The sequence below is a fragment of the Balaenoptera acutorostrata genome, chromosome 1, assembly GCF_949987535.1.
Source record: "Balaenoptera acutorostrata chromosome 1, mBalAcu1.1, whole genome shotgun sequence".
Lineage (NCBI taxonomy): Eukaryota > Metazoa > Chordata > Mammalia > Artiodactyla > Balaenopteridae > Balaenoptera > Balaenoptera acutorostrata.
In genome coordinates, this window is record NC_080064.1 from 102893474 (window position 1) to 102914833 (window position 21360).

Consider the following 21360-nt stretch of genomic DNA (forward strand, 5'->3'; position numbering starts at 1 on the left):
TATTCAGTAATGTCATAACTACAATTGGAAATCCCTGGCCTGTTATAACTTTGAAGGGTCTACACTTTAAAGATGAAAGAGACATGTTTTTATAAAACTCTACATTTCTGCACCTGAGCACTGATTCGGGTGGACAGACAATGGGCTTTACCCTTAGGAGGCTGGCTGCCCTCAGGAGACAGGTAAGAGGCTGGCGAGGGGGAGGGTCAGATGCCTTACACGGCCAAGAGTGAGCAGTAAGCCTGGTGGCCGGATGGGGCTGCATGAAGAGGTGTCACCTACATTGAACATATAATGTCCTCAAGAAATATAATATATATGGGAGAGAGATGGGGACTAGGGAGGATGGGGAAGAGGTGGTGAGGGAAGAGTGAGGGCTTTGGGGGCTAAAGTTCCGTAACTAAGGCTAGTTCAGCGTGGGTATGTTTCCCCACCCCACTGCCCATACTGCTTCATTATACACCACCTCTACTAGGCAGCGCTGCCATGTAAGCTGCTTTGGGTCCCAGCCAGATTCCAGACTCTCCACATGGATCCCTAACCCTATTCACCCACACAAGACAACTAAGTAAGAAGAGTGTAAATATTCATATGAATAGTTGGCAACGGTTCAGTGTCTACTGGTCACCAGCCACTTTTCATAATCCTCACCACTATCCTGCAAAGGCTGGCTTTATCTTCCTCTCTGCTTTTCAGACGGGGAAACAAAGACTTAGAAGCAGACCTGGTTGAATCAGGATTGGAACCTGGGGCTGCCTGCCTTCAGAGGTGTGCTCTTCTAGTAGCTTCTAGGATACTGGGGTTGGGGGGCAGTGACCACGCTGTTAAAGGGAGGAGGGGGGGTAGGGTCGGCTTTGGGGGCCTATAGGGGGTCTGGGTGTGCCTGGTTACATGTGGGGTCATTTCCTGAGCCGCATGTGAGTTTAAGTGTGAGTGTGTATGTGGGTTGAGGTGTGGAATATATGGATATTTGTGGGCTGGTTCTTGGAATATGTGTATTTGAGTGTGTGTGTGTGTGTGTATGTGGAGGGGGTTAGTCCCTGGGCTGCTGGGCAAATGTATGTGTTTTGAGGCTCCAGTGGGGGCAGACAGACTTGAATTTTGTGCATGATTGTGAGTCTGTGTGTGCATGAGTGTGTAAGCTTGAGCGTGCAAGTATGTTGGGGTGCTGGGGGGGTCAATCCCTGACCATGTGTTTGTGATGTGTGGATGAGTGTGTGTGTGGTCAGCCCTTAGGGTCTGTGTGGGTACGAGTGTGCCTGCGCGGGTGTGTGTGTGAGTCGGTGTGTGTGTTTGAGTGTGAGTGTGTGTGTGTCCGGGGCGCGGAGCGCCTGGGGGTTGCGGGCAGACGCCGGCGAGCCCCGCCCTGCGCTGCAGGTGGGCCGGGCCCTCGGCTGGGCCGGCCGCGCTCGCTGCTCTTGGCTCGCGGCCGCGCCGGGCTCGCAGGGCTGGGCTCGGGCTGCGGGGCGGCGCCGGGACAGGAAGCGGAAAGCAGCAGTGCAGCGGCGGCGGGGCTCTGCCTCTACAGGAGCCCAGTGCAGGCCGCAGAGTCGGGGCCGCTGCGAGCCGAGACCGCGGGCCGCGGAGCCCGCACGGCCGGCGCGGAGGTGAGTCCCGCCGCAGGCCGGGCGCGGCGGGGCGGCGGGCGCGGGGTGCAGACCTCCCGCGGGGAGACGCCCCCACCCGGACCCGCGACCCCGCGAGCCCCTGAGTCCTCCTCCCGCAGCCCCACCCCGGACTCAGACCCCGGTTCACTGCCCTCCTCCCGCCGTCCATAGCCCGAGCCGTGCTTCCCGGGACCCCACTCCTCTCCCATCCCCGCGAGGTGCGCCCCTCCCGCCCCGGGGCCGCGCTCCCCGCGCACCCCACTTCCTCGGTCCGGGCATTTCCTCCCCACGCCTCGGACGCTCGCTTCTACCCTGGCTGCACTTTGGGGTGCGCGCCCCGGCCGGCAGGGAGTGGCCGAGCGTTCCTGCAGGCACCCGCGCTGAGGCACCGGCCCTGCGGGGCTGGGGCCGGACCGCCCTGCGCACCCCGGGAGCCGGGCGCGCTCCGTGGTTCCCATCCCGCCGCGGGGCTCGACCCGGGAACAGCCCGCGCCCGGGGGCCCGTCCGACCCTGGGCCAGAAACCGGCACAGAGCTGGCCTGTGTTCCCACCTCGCTTACAGAAGGGAGCTGGCCCTGGAGGCGGGCGGGGGGCGAGTCCGGTTGCGCATCGGAGAGCGCAACAGGCAGGTAGGAGTTTACTTTCAAAAACGCCGGGGTGGAGCAGGAGGCGTCCGGCTAGTCTCTGCCCGAGGCGTCCGGGTTGGAGACAATCTCACCGCCTCGGGGCAGCCTTCGCCACGGGCAGGACCTCATTTCCTCCTACAGGCTTTAAACTGCCCCAAGCAAACGTGTCCGGAGAAGTGTGAAGCTTTATAAAAATTTATACGCGTCGGTGGCGGAGGCAGGAGTGGGGCGGAGCCGCGGCCTGGCGGCCCGGAGATGAGCTAGTGAGACTTGGAGCCGAGAAACCTGTGGCTCAGTTTTCACAGCTTCAAACCAGGTATAAAGCCCACCCCGCGAAGGTGTTGTGAGCTCGTTTAGCCGCTCGTTAAGAGATGTTAGAGCTCTTTATTATGATGATTGTGTGGCTGGCACGTGCATTTTGTTAAACCCCTTTTGGGGGGCTGTGATTGGAAATGCATGTCTTTTTAGACATTTATTCCAAAAGCTAGCAAGCTGTAAAGAATCTGGCATTTTCACTAATGTGTTTATAAATTTTACAGGGTTGGTGGAAAAATATTATAACTTGTGTCACCAATCAACAATGCTAATTAGCATTCTCCTTCCAGTGGGTGGGTTGTTTGATTACACAGCTCCTAGGCTCTTTAAGTGAGATGGCAGAAACTGTCTGAATCCAGGGAGATGTAATTAGTCATTTTATGTAACCACTAATTAGAGTTTTTAGAGTTGAATTAAATCAATGTGATATAGTTGGGGCTTTGATTTGTGGGAGGAAACGGTTTATTCTCCAGTTCAAAGAAATAACACTCTTCACCTATCCATAAGCATTTAGCATTCCTAGACTTTGGTGTCTCTCAGTATAATTAGTGAAACAGCTAGGGTGAAATTTTCACTGTTACAGTGTTGGCAGTGTGACTTGGTTGTAACTTAATTTGTAAGTAAAATGGGAGAATTTTGAGAATAGCATATTTGTAAGGACTGCTTGTCAGGCAATACATTTTCATTGCCTTGTGTACTTGAGCAAAAGGATGAAACCGTAAAGGAAGGTTTCCTGACCAAGAAGCAATGCCAGGTCACCCTGGTCCACTGGAGAATAAACAAATGTTGAGTGAGGAAGGTATTCTCCCCTCCATCCCCCAACACACACAAACACACACCCTGTTTGTTATCCCAGACCTCAGCAGCATTTGGGTTGAGTGGGCACTTATCACATTGTATTTTAATAGGCAGGTTCTACCTTTAGGCTGTGAGCTCCTTGGAGTTAGAACTATTTCAGATTCATTTCTTTTCTTTTGGACTCCCCGCAATGCTTGGGACACTGAACCTGTGAGTAGGAGTTGAAATTGCAGAATTCTTTGTGGGTTATGTGTGGTTTGGGACAATTTGTGATTGTTACCTCCCCTCCTCTCTGTAAATAAACAAGTCTGATAATTGCTACATTGCTATATAGTTTCCATAGTCAAGAGCACAGGTTCTGGAATTAGACTCTCAGAGTTCAAGGCCCGGCTCCAGCACTTACCAGGTATGCCACCTTGGTTTTCTTAACTGTAACATGAAATTCATATTTTTTCTCCCGTATAAGGCTTGTTCTGAGGATTAAGTGAGATATTATATGCGAATGACTTAAAACAGTTCCTAATACATACGAAGCACTCGATTAACTGTGAGCCATTAGATTATTATGGCCCTTCTCTCTCACTTTATAGTGAACTAGCTGTGGCTAGGGGACTAGTTGTGTATGGGCATCGTGCTGTACCATTCTCCAGAAGGTGGACAAGACAGGATTAGGTGGACGTGGGGTTGGACCACGTTTCTAGTAGTGGCTTTGGTCTCACCCGAAGCCTGATGAAAAGGTGCGTGTATGTTCGGCTGAGGTCTGTCTCCATCGGTGTCCTTCTGAATACCACTTATTGGGCAGCAGTCATTGGACCCGGCATCATGGAATTTACAGGGGAGGTAGTACTTACGAAATTTACTTTTCCGAAGCTTAAAAATCTGGCAGGGGACAAGGGGGTCACTTGAAAACAAATATACATCGTAAGACTTCCAGACACATTAACCATTCACAGCTTTTGGAAATCTATACCCAGCTGTTAAGGGTGTTTCAGAGGTAATTGATGACTGGAGCCAAGAGGAGATATTCTGGGAAGGTGAGTTGAAATCATTGGCAAGACAGGTAAAATGAGGTTGACATTTTCTTTCCTTGTGAATAGTGGCCCGGAATCACTCATTTATAAGAGCACCGTTGTAATGAAAGAATCACTGGGTTTGTTGCAAATGCCACAATCCTTCTGATCCCCACATCAGTGGCCTGGATGATGTGTTATGGTTTATAGGCCACAGGTTCAGCAAAATACTTCTTCCCGTCCTCCCTTACAGCGCTGAGGTCCTCCAGATAAACCCAGTAAAACACACAGAGTTTTCTCTGATACTCACTTCTAACCTGGGGATGGTAAAAGAAGGCCTGCAAGGAAAAGAATGGAAATCAATAAATTAATTGACTCTAGCTAATGGGATTCATTAAAGGTAGACTCCCATGGACCAAAAAAAGTACACAAGTTTAATGAAAATGATAACATGTCATGTGCCTTACAAAGGTATTCTTTCCAATGGAAGGAATTTAACTTTACTAAGTAGTAATAATGCTTACCAGCTGTGAGTGCTTACCGTGTTCTAGGCATTAGTCTGAATGATTATGAATGATCTCATTTAACCCACCTTGAGCCTATAAGGTAAGTAAAATATAATTCTGTTGTTATAATTAGGGAAACAGGCACAGAAAGGTTAAGTACTTAATCTGAAGTCACACAGCTGATAAGTAGCAGAGCCAGGATTTGAACAGTGACAGTCTAACTTCAAAACCTGTGCTCATTGCTTGTCCCCTGTAGAAGAAAAGTTGACTAAACAAAATTATCTAAATTATCCTTTTCCCCTTGAGTGCCACGTAATTAAAAATGGGTACCTTGAGAAACATGTTAGCTTGAAAACAATAAAAATAATAAATGGTGTAAACCCTTTAGAATTATATATATGATAAAAATCAAATATTCAAAGTGATGTGCACAGTATATGTAAACACAGTTGCTTCCCTTGGAAATATATCCACTGCAGAAGGAGCAGAATGGCTCTTTAAATTCAGCGTGTGTCTCTGTACCCCTTGCAAGGTAACTTTCTACCCTCCAACCCAAGTTCACTTAATAGGCAGAGCTGTTGACATTTTTATAATTTCCTTTTCTGAGAAGGTTAGCTTACGTTTACCACTGTCATTACCATAACGTATTATGTCCCTCATATGATTTTCTGAACACTGTATTTTCCTTTTAAGTAGGAGTCAGGTATATTTTATGTGAGTGAATGTGACTTTAGGGGCAGATTCTCTTCGAGGCCACTGATCCCCACTTTGCTTTTAATAAAGGGGGGGTGAAGGAGGTTCTCTGACATTTTTGCCGGGGAATTCCAGATTTCAGATGCTGCCACTTAGTCAAAAGTGCTCTTGCACCTGTCTCAGCACTGCCCTCTGACCTTCATGAGATGTGATTTGACAAGCTCTAGCCCTATCCTGGTGTTTGCTTGCAGCCCGGAAGGGATAAATGACAGGAAGACAGGGGGAGGCAGAGACTGATGCCAGTTCTTACTGTGTCTGGCATATAACCTTTGCCACTGAGTAAGACTTGTGCAAGCAGCAGAGCAGCTCCACTCTTGGTGGTTCGGATATCACTGTGGAATGTAATCTCTGCATCTTTTTCTTCGGTTGTAAAACTGAGGATTTAAAATAGACGACCTCTAAGGTTTCTTCCGCAGTGAACCTGTGGGCTCCACGTCCCGAGATCTGCCACCTAAACCCTTCCTTCATTCAGCACACATTTACAGAGAGCCTGTTGTGCTCCAGGAGCTGGAGAGAGAGTAATGAAAGAGGCCCCTGCCCTTGTGGAGCTTACTGTCTCTACAGGAGCCAGTCCCTGCGTAATTGGAAATTGGGATATCAAGAAGTACAGGGAGCTGGGAAAGGGCCAGGCGAGGCCGGAGGACCGGAAAGGCCCTTGAAAGCAGCTATATTTCATCTGAGAGGGATGAGTAGGAATTGGGCAAAATGAGGTGGGTGAAGAGTGAGTAGAGCAGATATACTGAGGCTGTAGAGAGCCGGGTGCCTTAGAGAACCTCGGGTAGAGAAGGAAAGCCCAGCTGGAGAGGGGGGCAGGGCCTGGCAGACCAAGTGAAGGATTTTGAGTTTTATTTGAAGCGCAGCGGAACACCGTGGAGGGGTTTTAAGCAGGGAAGTGACGTCCACGTCGTGATTTGAAAGATCACTCTGACAGCTGCCCAGCCAGAGCCAGGCACAGTCTGGGTCATGTCAGGGGTCAGTGTGATAGACAGATAGTTCCAGATTCCAGGATCCACATTTACACCTTTATATGACCCTATCCTATTCAAGCCAGTGCAGCAGCCTATCAGTTTATTACCCAGACAACCTGATTCCTTTTCATTATTTTATTATCTTCCTGATAAGGCCTCCCTCTGACCTTATCTGAGTTCTGCTAATTTCTTGTGCATACAAGGGAACTATCTTGTAAAGGTACCGCTGCAATGATAAGCTTCAGGATGTGTTTTTCTGTTAACTATGTCGAAACTCTTCCATTGGCTTTTGAGATGAGTTCGCTCTGGATTTTGTCCGTCTGCCTCTGGTTGCTGCTTCTTAATCCTCACTGAGATCTTGGACAAGAATTGATAGCTCTGATAGAGACAGTGTGACGCAGAAGGGGCCCGAACTCTCTAGAGAGACTGGATTCTGCGAGGAAACCTGCAGGCTTTGTAATAGTTTAGCCCTGTGTCTGTGGAGCCTGGAGGAAGTGGGTGGCCTGAGAACTGGGAGAGTGAGGGGTGGATCCCAGGGGACAGAGGGCACTTAGTGACAGTAGAATGTGTGGGATGAAGGGGGGAGAGAGTTGTGAAAATGGTGCTGGGTTGGCTCTATAGGGTCAGTAGGATGTTTGTATGCTACCAGTGGAGGAAATTGAAAAGAACAGTCCGGGGCACCGGAGAGCATCGCAGGGGTGATGATAATTCCAAGCAGAGCAAGAGGCATCTGAGTAGGAAATGTGCGTTGGGGATTTATCCTTTCAGTAAGTATTTGTTGGGTACCTCTTCTGTTCAGTGTATCCTGGGGTAGGTAAACAGTAGCTCCTGTCTCCATGGAGCTTATCCTAGAGTAAATCCATGGACGGAGGAGAATAATGGGTGAGTTTTGAGTCTTAAAAGATAACTTGATGGGGGAGAGGGGAAGGACTGTTGGAGGAGTAGTAGCATAATCACCATCAAATCCGAGGAGAGGCAGCAGGGAGCTCCGCGAGGGCAGCCGTGTGCTGTGTGCCATTGTCATTGCTGTAACCTAACATCACCTAGCAGGTCTCTCGTAGCCCCACTAAACGTGGAGGCGGATGAATGAACACATGGGTTAAGAAGGTCTGGGGGGAAGGAGGACAAGGATGGGACCTTTGGATTTGGCTCCTGGCAATCTCTGGCCAACTTAGAGCTGTTTCAATGGAGTGTCGAAGATGGAGGATTGGGGTGACAAGAGGGAGGGAATGGCAGCATATGCAAACCACCCCTTTGATAAGTATAGGCAGGAATTGCGAGAGAGAAACCAGACAAGGGCAGCTGGTAGAGTGGAGGTAAAGCTTTCCCCCAAAGAGCACTTGGGAACCCATGATTTCCTTTGAGAGACATGCCTGGAGTTGCCTTAATGGATGGCCGGAGGTTTTAATGAGGACGAAGGATGACATCCTCTTGCAGTAGGGGAATGAAATTTGCATTAGCATGTGCCAGAAGCTTTATTTTGGGAGATTCCTTCAATGCTTAACAGCAACCCTAGGAAGAGATCATTTTAAATGGCCTCATTTTACCGGGGTGGTCAGGGGGGTGGGAGGGTGGGGAGATAAGCTCAGAGAGGTAAGTGTCTGCCCCACGGTGTCACGGCCAGGGAGCGTGAATAGGATAAGCCCAGGTCTTCGGGGCCTGGGCCATCTGCCTCTGAGACACCCCAGCAGCATTTAGCCAGAAATAGTTAGAAGCTGGGATGGAAAAGAGAATCGAGAGTTAATGGGTTGGAGGGCAGAAAAACGTATAGACGTTGTGGATGGTCAATTCTGGATGTAGAAGACAGCAGTCAGGTTTCTGGGCCAGGCAGCCGGGTGTTGGAACCTGCAGGTCAGCAGAGAGCTGGGGTGAAGGGGCTTTGGGGAAGGAGGCTCATTCAGGGCAGGTCTGGAGATCTTGGCTCACCTCCTGAGGCTGGCGTCTGCCAGGTATGGAGAAGAACAAGCAGCATAGCCCAGAGCAGAAAGGCAGTGAGAGTCGAAGGTGCTGAAAGCTCATTGAAATTGCTAGTGAACATGCTGGGAGGAAGAGTAGGGAGAAAAAAAAGATGAGCCGCCTCTTAAAGTCTTCTAGAAAAGTGAGGGAAGGTCCAAGAGCAAAACTAACATGTTTTTAAAGTGCCCACAATGGGGTTTTTTTCCACATTTGATCCTTTACAGTCACCCCACAAAATAGGCTGTCTTATTTCCATTTTACGGATGAGGAGACCTGAGGCTCTGAGGGGGGACACAGCTAGTTAGCAAGCCGTGGACTGCACTGGGATGCAAGCCCAGCACTGCCTGGCCGCAGGTGAGCCTCAGGTGGGAAGGTGAGCATGGGCACCCGCTCTGCCTTGCTCCTTTCCATGCCTTTCTCTTACTGAGAGAGACAAGGAGAGCCTCTAGGTTGGGGACTGGTCACGGGAGTCCTGATAACCCCAAATGTCTCTTATCCAGCGTATCGGAGCCGGTGCTGGGAGTGGTCACAGTTGTAGCTTGTTTGTTTCTCGCATGAGCCCTTTTATTCACCTTTTATGGATGTGGGTTCAGAGAGATTTAATAATTTGACTGAGGTCGTATAGCTAACAGGTGAGTAAAGCCTGGGATTGGAACCCAGCTCCCGATACTGTATCAGCTTATATCTCCAGATCAACCCTGTGAAGTCCATGGCTGGTGGGTTTATCCCCATTTGACAGATGAGGAAACCGAGGCTCAAGAAGGCAGGTGACTTATCCCACGTTGTACTTGACAGTGAGGAGCCCTGGCTAGACCCCGGGTCTCCCCACTGCTCACCTTGGGCTCATGCAGGAGAGCAGACATGAAATAATGAGTCAGGACATCAGGACAAGGGAGGCTAGCCCTAGGTGACAGACCCTAGGGAATGAATGACAAGGGCAAACACAACCTAGGTGGTACTGAGGCTCGGACTGTGTTGGCCAGTGGTGGCTTGTGGGTGATTCCCTCCAGATGGGCAGGTCATTGCTCAGGAGCCTTGGCCTCTTCCCAGTGGGGGTAGAGGTATGGCATTTGCAGCTTCTTTGTTTTTTCTTCACACTGATCTCACTGGCTCTGTTTGCAGTGTCAGCTTCCAGGGGCGCTGGAAGGAGGAGCCCTGTGGAGTGGAGACCAGCTCTGGGGTGAGGGGTGCAGAACTCCTTTCTCTGGAGGTAAAGGTTTAGCATATGGGGCTCAGGAATGTACTTGGAAACGTTTCCAATTTATTTTTATTGCATAGCAATATCTAATGAAAATGTGGGAAAAGACCCAGGAACCTGCAGCTAATAAATCACCTGCTTTCGTTTTCTGATGTTCTGTCATCCTTGTTCTTACATAAGTGATTTTATGTGATTGTACCTGGAATGTAGATTTCAGTGTCTATCTGCAATGCTGTATGTAGCCTGCTTTTTAAATTTATCACTATATCATACAAATTTCTGTTCTTCATAATTATCATTTTAAACAGCTCTATGATGTTTCTTTGGGTGAATGAATCATGTTTCCCTGACCTAGTCCTCTGTTTGGGGGGCGTTGAGAGTGTTTCTCGCTTTTCAGTATTTTAGACAATGTGCTAATCATAGTTTTTCTTTTAAAAAAAGAGATTAGTTCCCTGAGATAAATTCTCAGGACTTTGGATTCCTGGATTAAAGAGATTGAGAACCTTTCCCCCCCCCCCCCCCAGTGGCTTTTGGAAACTCTGAGCAAATCCCTTAAAAGCTGCTTCCCTGGGTATTGTTTTGTAACCAGCACACTGGCAGTGGGAGCTGGGCACGGTGTCTAGGGCTGGGATGCCAGGAAGGCCGGGCTGTGTCTGGGAGATGGCCAAGGGCCAGGTCTCTCCCACCTCCGGTTTCCCGCTGCCGCGGGGTGGGGGTTGGGCTTGCCCGGCACCCACCTATCTCCCTCCCAGACACCTGGGCAAGCTGGCTGCTTGCATTTAGCACTCAGGAACCTCACCCTTGCTCACTTGTTCCATCACAGAGACCCCAGAGAGGAGATTACTACTGTCACTGATCTTCTGGCCCCTTGGGTTTGGCTTTGAAGGTTGATATCTTTTTTTTTTTTTCCTGTTTTCCCAGAATTCGTTCCTGCAGAAGAGTAAGTCCTTGATTCCCAGGCCCTTCGAGGTCTGAGGAGGAGTGCAGTAGGTGAGATTCTCTACCTCTAAGGAGAAACAGTACCTGCTCCTTCAGCAAGAGCAAGCTCTCCATTGCTATGGATACCGAATCCACGTATTCTGGATATTCTTACTATTCTAGTCATTCGAAAAAATCTCACAGACAAGGGTATGTAAGCTACTGCTTGTTCCACTTTTCCTTTGGGGGAAACTTGCAGGTTGCTCAGGCTGCCTGGGCTCGCTTTCAAACAGTCCCACTGCAGGGCAGCTGTCGCCGGAGGTTCTGTCCACTGGTGCGTGAGAGGCTGAGCTTTAAGGGCATTTAACAGGCATTGGGAGGAGCTACACCACCAATTCACATTTTATAGCCACCATTGCAGTTGATGACTTTAATTTCTCACAATTGATTCTAAATTAAAGTTTCTCCCTTCAGTGGAAATGTTTTTCATTTCTAAGTACTTTTCACAGATGACAGTTCTCTCAAAGCTTTACCAAGAATGTAAGTGAAAGTTCAAAAAAAAAGTGTTAATTTGTTGCTTCTCACCCAAAGCTGCTGACTCATTGTCCCTTATGCATTTGCCTGAGGCTTATCCACTGAAGTGGCGGGATTGGCCTGGTGCCTTATTTATTTCTCTCTGACTAGTCTTCCCAGTGAGCAGGCCTGGGTTTTGAAAACTCCAACCTCGGTGATGGGACCAAATTTCCCCTCCTCTGTGAGGAATGAACAGGTCTGCACTGGTGCTCATAAGGCCTGCAGTATTACAGACCTGCAGAATGGTGAGGAGAGAAACGAGGAAATGAATGAATGAAGAGGTGGTACTGTACTGGTGAAGAGTGCAGTTGATAAAATTGCAGTGCTACCTCTTACTTAGAGCCCTCATCTGTAAAATGGGTATAGCAGGGCTGTTGAGAGGGTTAAATGAGATTATGCTTGTGAAGCATTTAACACAGCACATAGTAGGTCACTAACCAGTGGCTGTATTAATGCTATCAATGGCCTTGGCATTTCAGCACCACATTCAAAGGCCCACCTGGGGTCATAGCCCTGCGATGGCTGGGAATGGTGATTATAGTGGTGTTTCCCTGACTGAGCAGTTCCCCATACAAGCAGCTGAATGCAGAGCAGGATTTTGTTTTGTAAAACAGCAGTAAGATATGGATATCTAATTGATTTACTCGTTTGTGAGCATGTACGGATGTACACACGCAGAAAGGGGTCTGGAAGGATAGTTTCCGAGCTGCCCAGGGCGGTCATCCACAGGGGAGGGGTCCACACAGGATGGTGACTGATAGGAACTCTCATTTATGCTTTATCTTTCTGCACTTGTTCAGTCTTTTGCAAGTGCATATTTTGTGATTAAAAGTAGAAATGGAATGAGTGTAAAAGAAGGACTTTCAAAGATTATTTAATGACATGAGAAAATATATATGATGCCATGTTATTAAAAAACAAGATTCAAAACTTTGTACATATAATGGTTATATATTCTTATGATACAATGAATGGTAACAGATTGACCATGCCTGTCTCTAGGTGTGCAACTATTGGGATTATAGTTGTGTGTGTGTGTTTTTTTAACTTTCCTTATTTTCTAAATTTCATGTATGGCTCTTATAATCATAACAATCTGGGGAAAAGAGGTAAATGAGCTTGTGCTGGAGCCCAGGCAAGGCTTTCTAGTCAGCATGGGAAACAGCAAGGAGGACTGCTGAGTGAGGCCTTAAGTAACATGCCAGAGCCCAGATCCTGAGAAAGTCAGGAACCCTCTGGTGAGAAACATTTAATCACAAATTTCAATCAGTGGGTAAACATATCAGATTTGTTCTAAAATACTAGAAACAGCTGTGTAAAAATGTCCAATCTTTGAACTTAACTGGAAAAAGCAATTCCCTTGTCAGTGTGCCAAGCTTCCCGATCCTACACTGTGATGAGTGGAGTGGGAATTCGGGGTTCTCTTGGTGCTTGGGGATGAGTAGAGAGGGACGCCTTGCAGTGTTCAGAGGAGGAACCGTCTCTGGCCTCCTTTATCTAGACTCGTGTCCCGACTGTCATTGCTCTGCGCTGCTCTTTCCTCAGGCCCCTTGGGGCCCCCAGAAATTGATACTGCGGTGCTCTTGTGGTAACTTTAGGAGACTATAACTTTCAATGAAAACAGCATGCAGAGCTCTGAGGGCCTTCTTGGACCCCTGCGGAAAGTACTTGGCAAATGATAATACAAGCTGAGACCTTGAATAATTTAATCAAGGGTGTTGCTGAATGCCTACTCAGAAGAGCTCGGGGTGAGAGATTCGAGATTTATAGGTGAACTTCCTGGCATCTTTAGAAAAGCAACAGCCTCTGAGATGGATTCCCTGACAGGCAGCCCTGTAGGGCATAGTGACAGTGGGGCAGAGGTTGTAATCCATAGAGAGCAGGTGCCAGGAGTCCTTTGTCAGGGTGGTATTGGGGAGTAGTAGTAGCCTCCCACAGGCGTGCCCTGGACCCAGCAGAGGGTCTCTATCACCCGGGAGTGTCCCTGTGAGGGCTGCTTTGCTCAGGGATTTGTTGGGAATTTGAATGGCAGAGTAGGAAAGGAGAGGGAGCTTGCTCTTTGGGAATCTTAGTAGAACTGTCAGAGGGGAATAATGAAGGGCAGCAAACTTGATATGCCTGATGACACCGAGATCATCTTTGGAGGACTGGCTAGATTCTAAGCAGATGACAAGTGACTCTTTTCTAACAAAGAGGTTAGTGGTCTGCTTTTGTGATACCTGCCATCTCCAGAGGGTATCCAGTTAACTTGCTGGGAAAACGGCATAGACTCCAGCTGACCTCGCCTAACCTTTGGGTTTTGGAGCACCAGTTCCCCGAGTTCAATACAGCGGCTGCCAGTACCATTCATGACCAGTTTGAGAGTGCCTGTTAGGACCCTTGGTCATTATCCCCCATCCTCACAGCAGTCCCAGAACGGTGGGAGGTGGGACCCCCGTTCAACAGGTGATACAGTTGAGACGCAGAGAGACAGCATTATTTGCCTGAAGTTATGAGGTTGGTAGGGACCCTCAGGTTTAAGGCCCCAGTTAATCCTCCTTTGGAAGCCCTGCTTTCCTCCCTGGGCTGTGCTGGGTGGAGAGCGGCAGGAGTAACTGATAGGGAGAAAAGGGAGTGGAGGGTAAGCCATGTGACTGATGTACTAAAATGCATTGTCCAAAAGAGGCTGCCTGAGCAGTAGGGGGATCTGTGCTTTTGTTCCGAGGCCGCTTCCAAGTCAGTTTGTGCTGTGCCCAGCCCTCGCACCCGAGGCAGTGCCGAGAGGAAGCAGCCAGACCCCGGCAGTCGCAGCTGGTGGCGAGAAAGGACAGGTAGTGGATGGTGGTAGAGAAGGAAAGGGAAGAGTAACCGGTGGGGCTGGCTTTCCCCAAATAGAAATAGACAAACAACAGAAAGAGGGCAAAATCATCTTCCCAGGAAATGCTGACTGTAAGTGGGAACGGTCTAGGAATCGACGGGGATTCTGGTCGGAGTGAGACGGGCTTTACAGCAGCACCCCCAGGGCTCAGCTCTAGAATCGCCTGAATACAAGCATTTACACACTCACTCACGTGCAGGTACAGACACACGCCCAGGCCTCCAGCATGTTATTGCTTGCCCCCCACCCCTGACTTATCTTTACTTATACGGGCAGATGATGCATGGAGACCGGCTCAGAGATAAAGATACAAGGATTTCCTGTGGCTGACACACCTGCCCAGCAAAGATGCGTAGGTGACCCAGACAACTCGGGTGGAGTTGGAAAAACACCAAGTGCACATGTGTTTGAAAAATCCTTTCAGTGGTTTGGTAGCCTACTCCCTGTCTCCTGTTTCTCTTAGGCACCGTGGACTGATGATGGTCTTCACCACTGGCGGGCCCTCTCTGGAGGGTACTTGGCATGTCCTTGGCATCACGGCAGTTGGAGCTCTGGGGATGAACGTTTGGGTACCGCTGCAGTGAAGCAGCAGCCATACTGGGCTCATAGCTCTGCATGCCGGAAAGCACTTGGAAGGCAGCCTTTTTGTTGGACTTCTCTATGTAGTCCGGGCTCAGACAGTAATTCAGAGCAGTAATTCAGGACCAGTGATTTTTATAAAAGCTGTGCAACAGGTCTTTCTCCCTTGACCAGGACCAGCACAACATGCAGCCCACATTGAGTTGATAGGGTGAGCTTTCCATCGGCTCCTCCCTTGACAGTGTATGGAAGGCTCTTGGCTCTGGGCCTGATGCACTACCCTGATTCCTGCCCCCAGCCTCGTCCACTTAATGCTGTTTTAGTATAGAAGCCACACTGTACATTGCAACATTGTATAGCTGAGCGCTGCACTCACAGCTCCCATTACTGAGCCCCCGCTGTATACAGGGCATTTTACAAACAGGGAAATTTCTGAGTAGTCGCTCCAGCAACCTCATCCCCCAGGAGCATTTGGGTGGGAGAGCCTTGGGCAAAGTTTCCTGGACCACCTGCCTCCTAATCACCTGGGGTGCTGATGAAAAGGGCAGATTACTGTTGTCTCTCCCCTCCGGACTGTTTCTCTGGGGATGGGGCCAGTGAATCTGTACTTAATCTGCACCCCAGGTGGCTTGTCTGCACATTCAAGTTTGAGAAGCGCTGGTTTAGGGTTTTGGGCTTGGAGGATGAGAAACCTTCCTGGGGTTGTCAGGTAATAGGCTCTTATCTGGTTTACCTCTGATGTTACCAGGGGAACTGTAGAGATCGCTTCTCCTTTGGGGACTGTTGGGCCCTTTAAGGGCCAGGCTGGGCCAGTTGGGGTCGGGTCGAGGAATGGCTGGCCCCTGAGAGGCTGTTTCCAGCCCTGGGTGGTTCCCTACCCACTTCTGGCCCTGGTAGTGTTCAGCCTGCAGGAATTGGCACTCAGTGAAAGAATTTTGATTTCCAGTGGAATTTGTGCTGTCACAGGGTTTGACCCGTGGGACTAGTGAAGAGATTGATGGGTTAGGGGAGCAAGTGACTTGGCAGATGGCAGGACAGTGATAGATGTGAGAGCACTTGGGGAAAGTGGAAACAGAGTAAGAGGAGGAGTGCCTCGGTCTGGCCGGGCCAAGGTGGGGTCCTGGGGAACAGTGATTCCAGACTTAGTCTAAACAGCTCATTCTAAGACTGATCAGACACATGGGAAATCTTTCCCAAATTGCTTATTGTTTCCCACAGTGAGTCCTTTTGAAGTGGTTGTCTTTGGCAGCCCAGAGTGTTGGGTGCACTGCTTTGTGTTCTCCAAGGTCATGGTCCAGTCATGACTTCTAGCAGTGGCTTCAAAGGCAGATTCCATAGCTCTGGTAAGTTCCTCAAGTTCAGGGTGTGAGAATGAGCGTAAGGAATACTTACGCTACAGAATCTTCCAGTTGCTCCTCAAATCAGTGCAGCATAGCGGGTCTGAATCGAGGCAGCGGGTTCACATCCTGCTCTGCCACTTACTATGACTTTGGGGAGTCACTTAACCTCTGTGAGCCTCCGTTTCCTCATTTATAAAACGCAGACAGTAATACCACATAGGGTTATTGTTAGGATTGAACAAGATTAATATAAGAAAGCACTTGGTAAAGTGCTCTTTAAATTGGGATGGGCAGTGGAGTGATTGGCAGTGAGACACACCCCTGGATAAACAAACAAAATCTCTTAGCTGTTTCCTTAGTTGCCCAGTTAAAATAAAACACCAGAGCTGACCAGAACACATCTATTTCTGGACTCTAATTTAGCAATAGATTGTAGTGATAAATTATGCTACAGGGATTAGAGGTAGTATCACTGAAAGCGTCTCTGGGACAACTGAAGCCTCCCTGCCCTTTGAAGGAATTAACCAGGGCTTATCCTAGGGAGATACTGATAAAGCAGAAGTTTGACCACAGAAAGTCTGCATGTGGTTTTGTTAGCTAAGTAGTAGGTTAATAGGAGGGATGCTGTGCAGTGGGAGGGGGTTTGATTGTGTGTTAAGAGCTTCTTTTTCATCTGTCTCCAAGGAATACATACTCTGCTTCACCAAGTCAAGTCACCATTCTTTGCCATGTGTGGATAGTAATAGCAGTAATAATAGCTACAGTGTATTATTTCACATCCCTGTGTCTGTGTGGTGAGATCATTATCCCCATTGCATAGATGATGAAACTGAGGTTTTTCAGAGGTTTGTCAACTGAAATAAAACAAACAACATGAGAGCTGTGAGGTCACTTTTATTTGGGGCTTCCTGAGGACTGAAGCCTGGGAGACAGCCTCTCAGCTGGCTCTGAGGAACTGCTCCGAAGAGGTAGTGGGGGAGGTCAGCATATATATGACTTGACGCAAGGGGTACATGCAAGCAAGCACACATCTTGGTAGAAGGTTGCTGCTAGTCATGAGGAGCAGACGTCTCCATTAATGATTTTAGTGCTTTTCTAGGTATGAGAAGATGCGAGAAATTGGGTTCATAAAATGTTCTCCTAAAAATGTCTAACTGTCTGAAGGGCTGTTCTGCCAGTTTTCCCAGAGCACAGAGTGCCTCATTCCTGATCTCTGCCCTGAACTCCTTTCAGGGTGTGTCGAAGGTCAGCAACTGCAGTGGCTAGTGACTTTATCCTTTTAGAGCCACTGGTGAGCGACGTTCTTTAATTGGCAGGTTCACTAACTTGTGCAAGCTCACACATCAGGTAGGGGCAGAACCAAAATCTGACCGTCTGTCTCTGTAGTGTGTGTGTGCAATGCTTCTGTCCTGCCTGGGAGACCTTGGGGAGGAGGGCGCGTGGGTGAAGGAAGGAGGACTGATGTCAGCGCGGCCTGTGGGACGGAGTTTGAGGGAACTTATTCTTGGCCACTGAGGGGCTCCTTTGGTGGGGCTCCTGGGTTGACTCTTCACAGTTGGGGGTAGGGGTGCCAGTCTCCATACGTGGGTAATGCCCAGGTCATGACCCCTGGGCTTTGCACAGTGGTTGATTCCTTTCCTAATTTCAGCATTGACCCACAGCAGGGTGCGCTCATAGTCACCCTGGAAGACCACCTAGGAAGTTCATCTGGGGTAAAATGATGCAACAGCCTGCTTTCCTTAGGGGGCCTGAAAACACACACACACACACACACACACACAACCGTGTGTGTACCTCTTGGGGTCATTTGCTCTAGATTTTGCCTGTTTCTGTGGGTGCTTTAAGTTCATCTAGAATCTATGGGAATGACTTTTAGTTTTGAATTTGTAGGAATGAGAAGTAACTGATTCTCTGTATTGGTTTAGGGTTTCCTTTCTTCTCTTCTTGTCCAAAGGTGTAGGGTGACAGTGTGTCCCAGATTTTTTTGGACAGACCAAGCTTAAGTATTTTGCTGTGTTGTCCCAATAAAAAAAAGTCCTAGAAAATAAGTTTAGGCAAATTATAATCAAATCAAGTCAGTAATTTTACAATGAAATGTGCCTTACCTACAGAAATTCTAAAGTTCACAGTATTAGGCTTTGAAAAAATATGATCACTGTTGATAGAGAAGAAGTGATAGTCTTTTTTTGGGTCTTGGAGTGGCAGAAAGAAAATAGTAAGTAGGGAGTAAAGATCAGCTTACTCGGACTTCCCTGGTGGTGCAGTGGTTAAGAATCCGCCTGCCAGTGCAGGGGACACGGGTTCGAGCCCTGGTCCGGGAAGACCCCACATGCCGCGGAGCAACTAAGCCCGTGCGCCACAACTACTGAGCCTGTGCTCTAGAGCCCAAGAGCCAAAACTACCGAGCCCACGTGCCACAACTACTGAAGCCCATGCGCCTAGAGCCCGTGCTCCGCAACAAGAGAAGCCACCGCAATGAGAAGCCCGTGCACCGCAACGAAGAGTAGCCCCTGCTCGCCGCAACTAGAGAAAGCCCGCACGCAGCAACGGAGATCCAACGCAGCCGAAAATAAAAAAAATAAAGTTCAGACTCAATTAAAAAAAAAAAAAAATCAGCTTACTCTTTGCCGGGGGGTGGGATGGGTGGGTGTTGGCACTGTGTGTGTGTGTGTGTGTGTGTGTAGAAGTTTCTTAAATTCAAAATGAAATTTATAACATGTTTTTTTTAACAATATATTTTTTTAATTTAATTAGTTAATTTATTTTTGGCTGCGTTGGGTCTTTGTTGCTGCGCATGGGCTTTCTCTAGTTGCAGCGAGCAGGGCTACACTTTGTTGCCGTGCGCAGGCTTTTCATTGCGGTGGCTTCTCGTTGCAGAGCACGGGCTCTAGGTGTGCGGGCTTCAGTAGTTGTGGCACGCAGTCTCAGTAGTTGTGGCGCACGGGCTTAGTTGCTCAGCGGCATGTGAGATCTTCCCAGACCAGGGCTTGAACCAGTGTCCCTTGCGTTGGTGGGTGGATTCTTAACCACTGCACCACCAAGGAAGTCCTATAACATGTTTTGATGAGGGTTAATTAACATGGCATAAATGTGCTAGCTGATTATCTTTCATTATTTTTCTTCAGGGAAAGAAATAGAGAGAGGCACAAATCGCCCCGGAATAAAGATGGCAGAGGGTCAGAAAAATCTGTCACCATTCAAGCGCCCACCGGAGAGCCCCTGTTGGCAAATGATTCTACTCGGACGGAAGAAGCTCAGGTAAGGATCAAAGGCAGTCTGTAAGTACACTGGCACTTGATCAAGCCTCTTTTCTGTAAATGTTTTCCTAAGTCTTGTTGTAATAGGTTCTCTTGGGTTTTTATCTTTATTTTTCTAGCATGTTAATTAGTTTATCTATATCCTGTGGTTTCTTGTTGGTCTAAGGACAGCCCGACCTACCATTGGCTAGCTTGAGGATTCTTCTGAAGTGTGATTGGTTGGCCTGCTTTGAATGGTGTTGAAAAGAAGCCAGCAAGGCTGACGACAGAGCAGAGAAGGGAAAGTTGCAGGCTGCAGGCTGAGACTCACTCCAAAGTAGAGCAGTGTAAGAGAGAAGGAAACTCGCTCTCCAGAGACCCTAAGTCATGTTAGGAAGAAGAGCTGAGAGGTTAGGACAGCCCAGACGAAGCCTCACTAAACCTGGAGCTGTACACTTAGATGCCTGCTAGGGAAACATAGGTGAGTGAAATAGACCCTGGGTTACACAGAAGAGGCAAAAATATATCAGGCTAGCTTGGGAATAAATAGCAATCTGTGTGGCATGTCAGTGTCATGGCTGTGGCGTGGAGTGATAGAATCTGGCACCTGGAGAATGCATTTCCTCTGTCAAGGAAACAGCAGGAATGCAGGAATTCAGTGTTCCTGGGTCTTGCAATATTTAAGAAAAGCTGGAAGTTAGGATTTTATGTGAAATCATCCAATTTTAAAATATGGACTATTTATTAATTTTTTTAAAACATTGTGTGCGTTCTTCTCTCTGGGTCCCAACTGTCTCACAGTCTACTTGATTTGAATAAACATCTGAGCTATACTCAGAAACATGTTTGCACAGCCCCTTGAAGTATATGCATGTCTAGCCTTGGCCCCAAATAAACTGATGTGTGCCCACACAGCTGTAAAGATATAGATAAGCATGTATCTGTGTGTACCTACGGGTACAGACAGATGTGCATTTATAAGCAGATATATGGACTGAAATTGGAATTCTTCAGAGCATGCAAGATGCTCTTAGAAGCCAAAGCTGCAGTTGTGGTTGAATGTGGGGTTTGTTCAGTGGTAAGTAAATGCCTTTAGTCCTTACTATTGCACAGCCTGCCTTGGCTCTGGGGCAGTCATAGGGATGGAGAGCCAGAGGGCCAGAGGAATGGTTGGATGGATGGGGCCAATCCTAAGACTGGACCACCCTTAAGTGCTGCAGGGGTCAGTTTCCTCCTGGATGTGAATTCAGAGGTGCTGGTGGCCCACTGTGAAGGCATTTCGTCTGTCATCTTCTCTACATCTTGTAGCTCACTAGGAAGCTACATTAGGAAGCTGTTGGTGTTTACACCAGGGAAAAGCATTGAAAGGCTGTACTTCTCAGCAGCTATGTGACTTGACTTTGGGCATTCACAACCTTTGTGGGCCTCAGTTTCTTCATTGAAAATCCAGGGGATTGAGATAGAAGATCTAAGATCCTTTCTCTTCTAAGAACCTCAGTCTTGGGAAGATTCTTGGACATCTTCATTTTTTAGGCACAGATGTGCACATATTCTTAAAATGGACAGGGAATTTAGTTAGCAACTCTTTGGCAGGAAAAAGGGTGAGTAGCTAAATCAGCTACATAACAAAATGACCACAATACTAGTGATCATTATTTCAACACCGGTCATCAACTGAATATTAGGCCCAATACAAAACATGGAATCCAATATTTGCCTTCACTAAGAGTGTTACAAAGTAACTTTACTAATCTGTAAACTCACCTTATGTTAAAGCAAGTTGTCCATCTTTGGATGTGTGGCTGTTTCTTCTTGTGCTTGTGTTTTTTTCTTTTTCAAAATTGAAGTAAATTCACACAGAGAAATAAACAGATCTTAAGTGTACAGTTTGAAAAGTTGTAATAGCTGAATAAACCCATATAACCCACACTCCTATTGAGATATATTACTTTCACTCTTGAAAGTTCTCTTATGCTTTCCCAGTCAACCCCTGCCCCCAAACCCCTCTAAGGCAAGCCCTGCTTTGATTTCTATCACTGTAGATTAGTTTTGCCTGTTTTAGAATTTAATATAATTGGAATCATATTCTTTTGTTTTGGACTTTTTTCACTCGGCATAAT

At 48.0% G+C, this 21360-nt stretch overlaps 1 protein-coding gene across 3 annotated transcripts in view; it reads left to right on the plus strand.

Annotated features, from left to right (window-relative positions):
• The first annotated feature begins 1467 nt into the window (after positions 1 to 1467).
• VANGL1 (VANGL planar cell polarity protein 1) overlaps positions 1468 to 21360 on the plus strand; it is a 50353-nt gene continuing 30460 nt past the window's right edge. Inside the window, exons 1-3 of one of the 3 annotated variants that reach the window (XM_057526008.1) lie at positions 1468 to 1607; positions 10659 to 10865; positions 19130 to 19262. In XM_057526008.1, the coding sequence (XP_057381991.1) occupies positions 10795 to 10865; positions 19130 to 19262 (204 nt within the window). In that variant the 5' untranslated portion in view covers positions 1468 to 1607; positions 10659 to 10794. Of the gene's footprint in view, positions 1608 to 2007; positions 2237 to 2411; positions 2550 to 10658; positions 10866 to 19129; positions 19263 to 21360 lie in introns of those variants that run through there. The other 2 variants (XM_057526022.1, XM_057526018.1) reach the window with 2 other exon arrangements.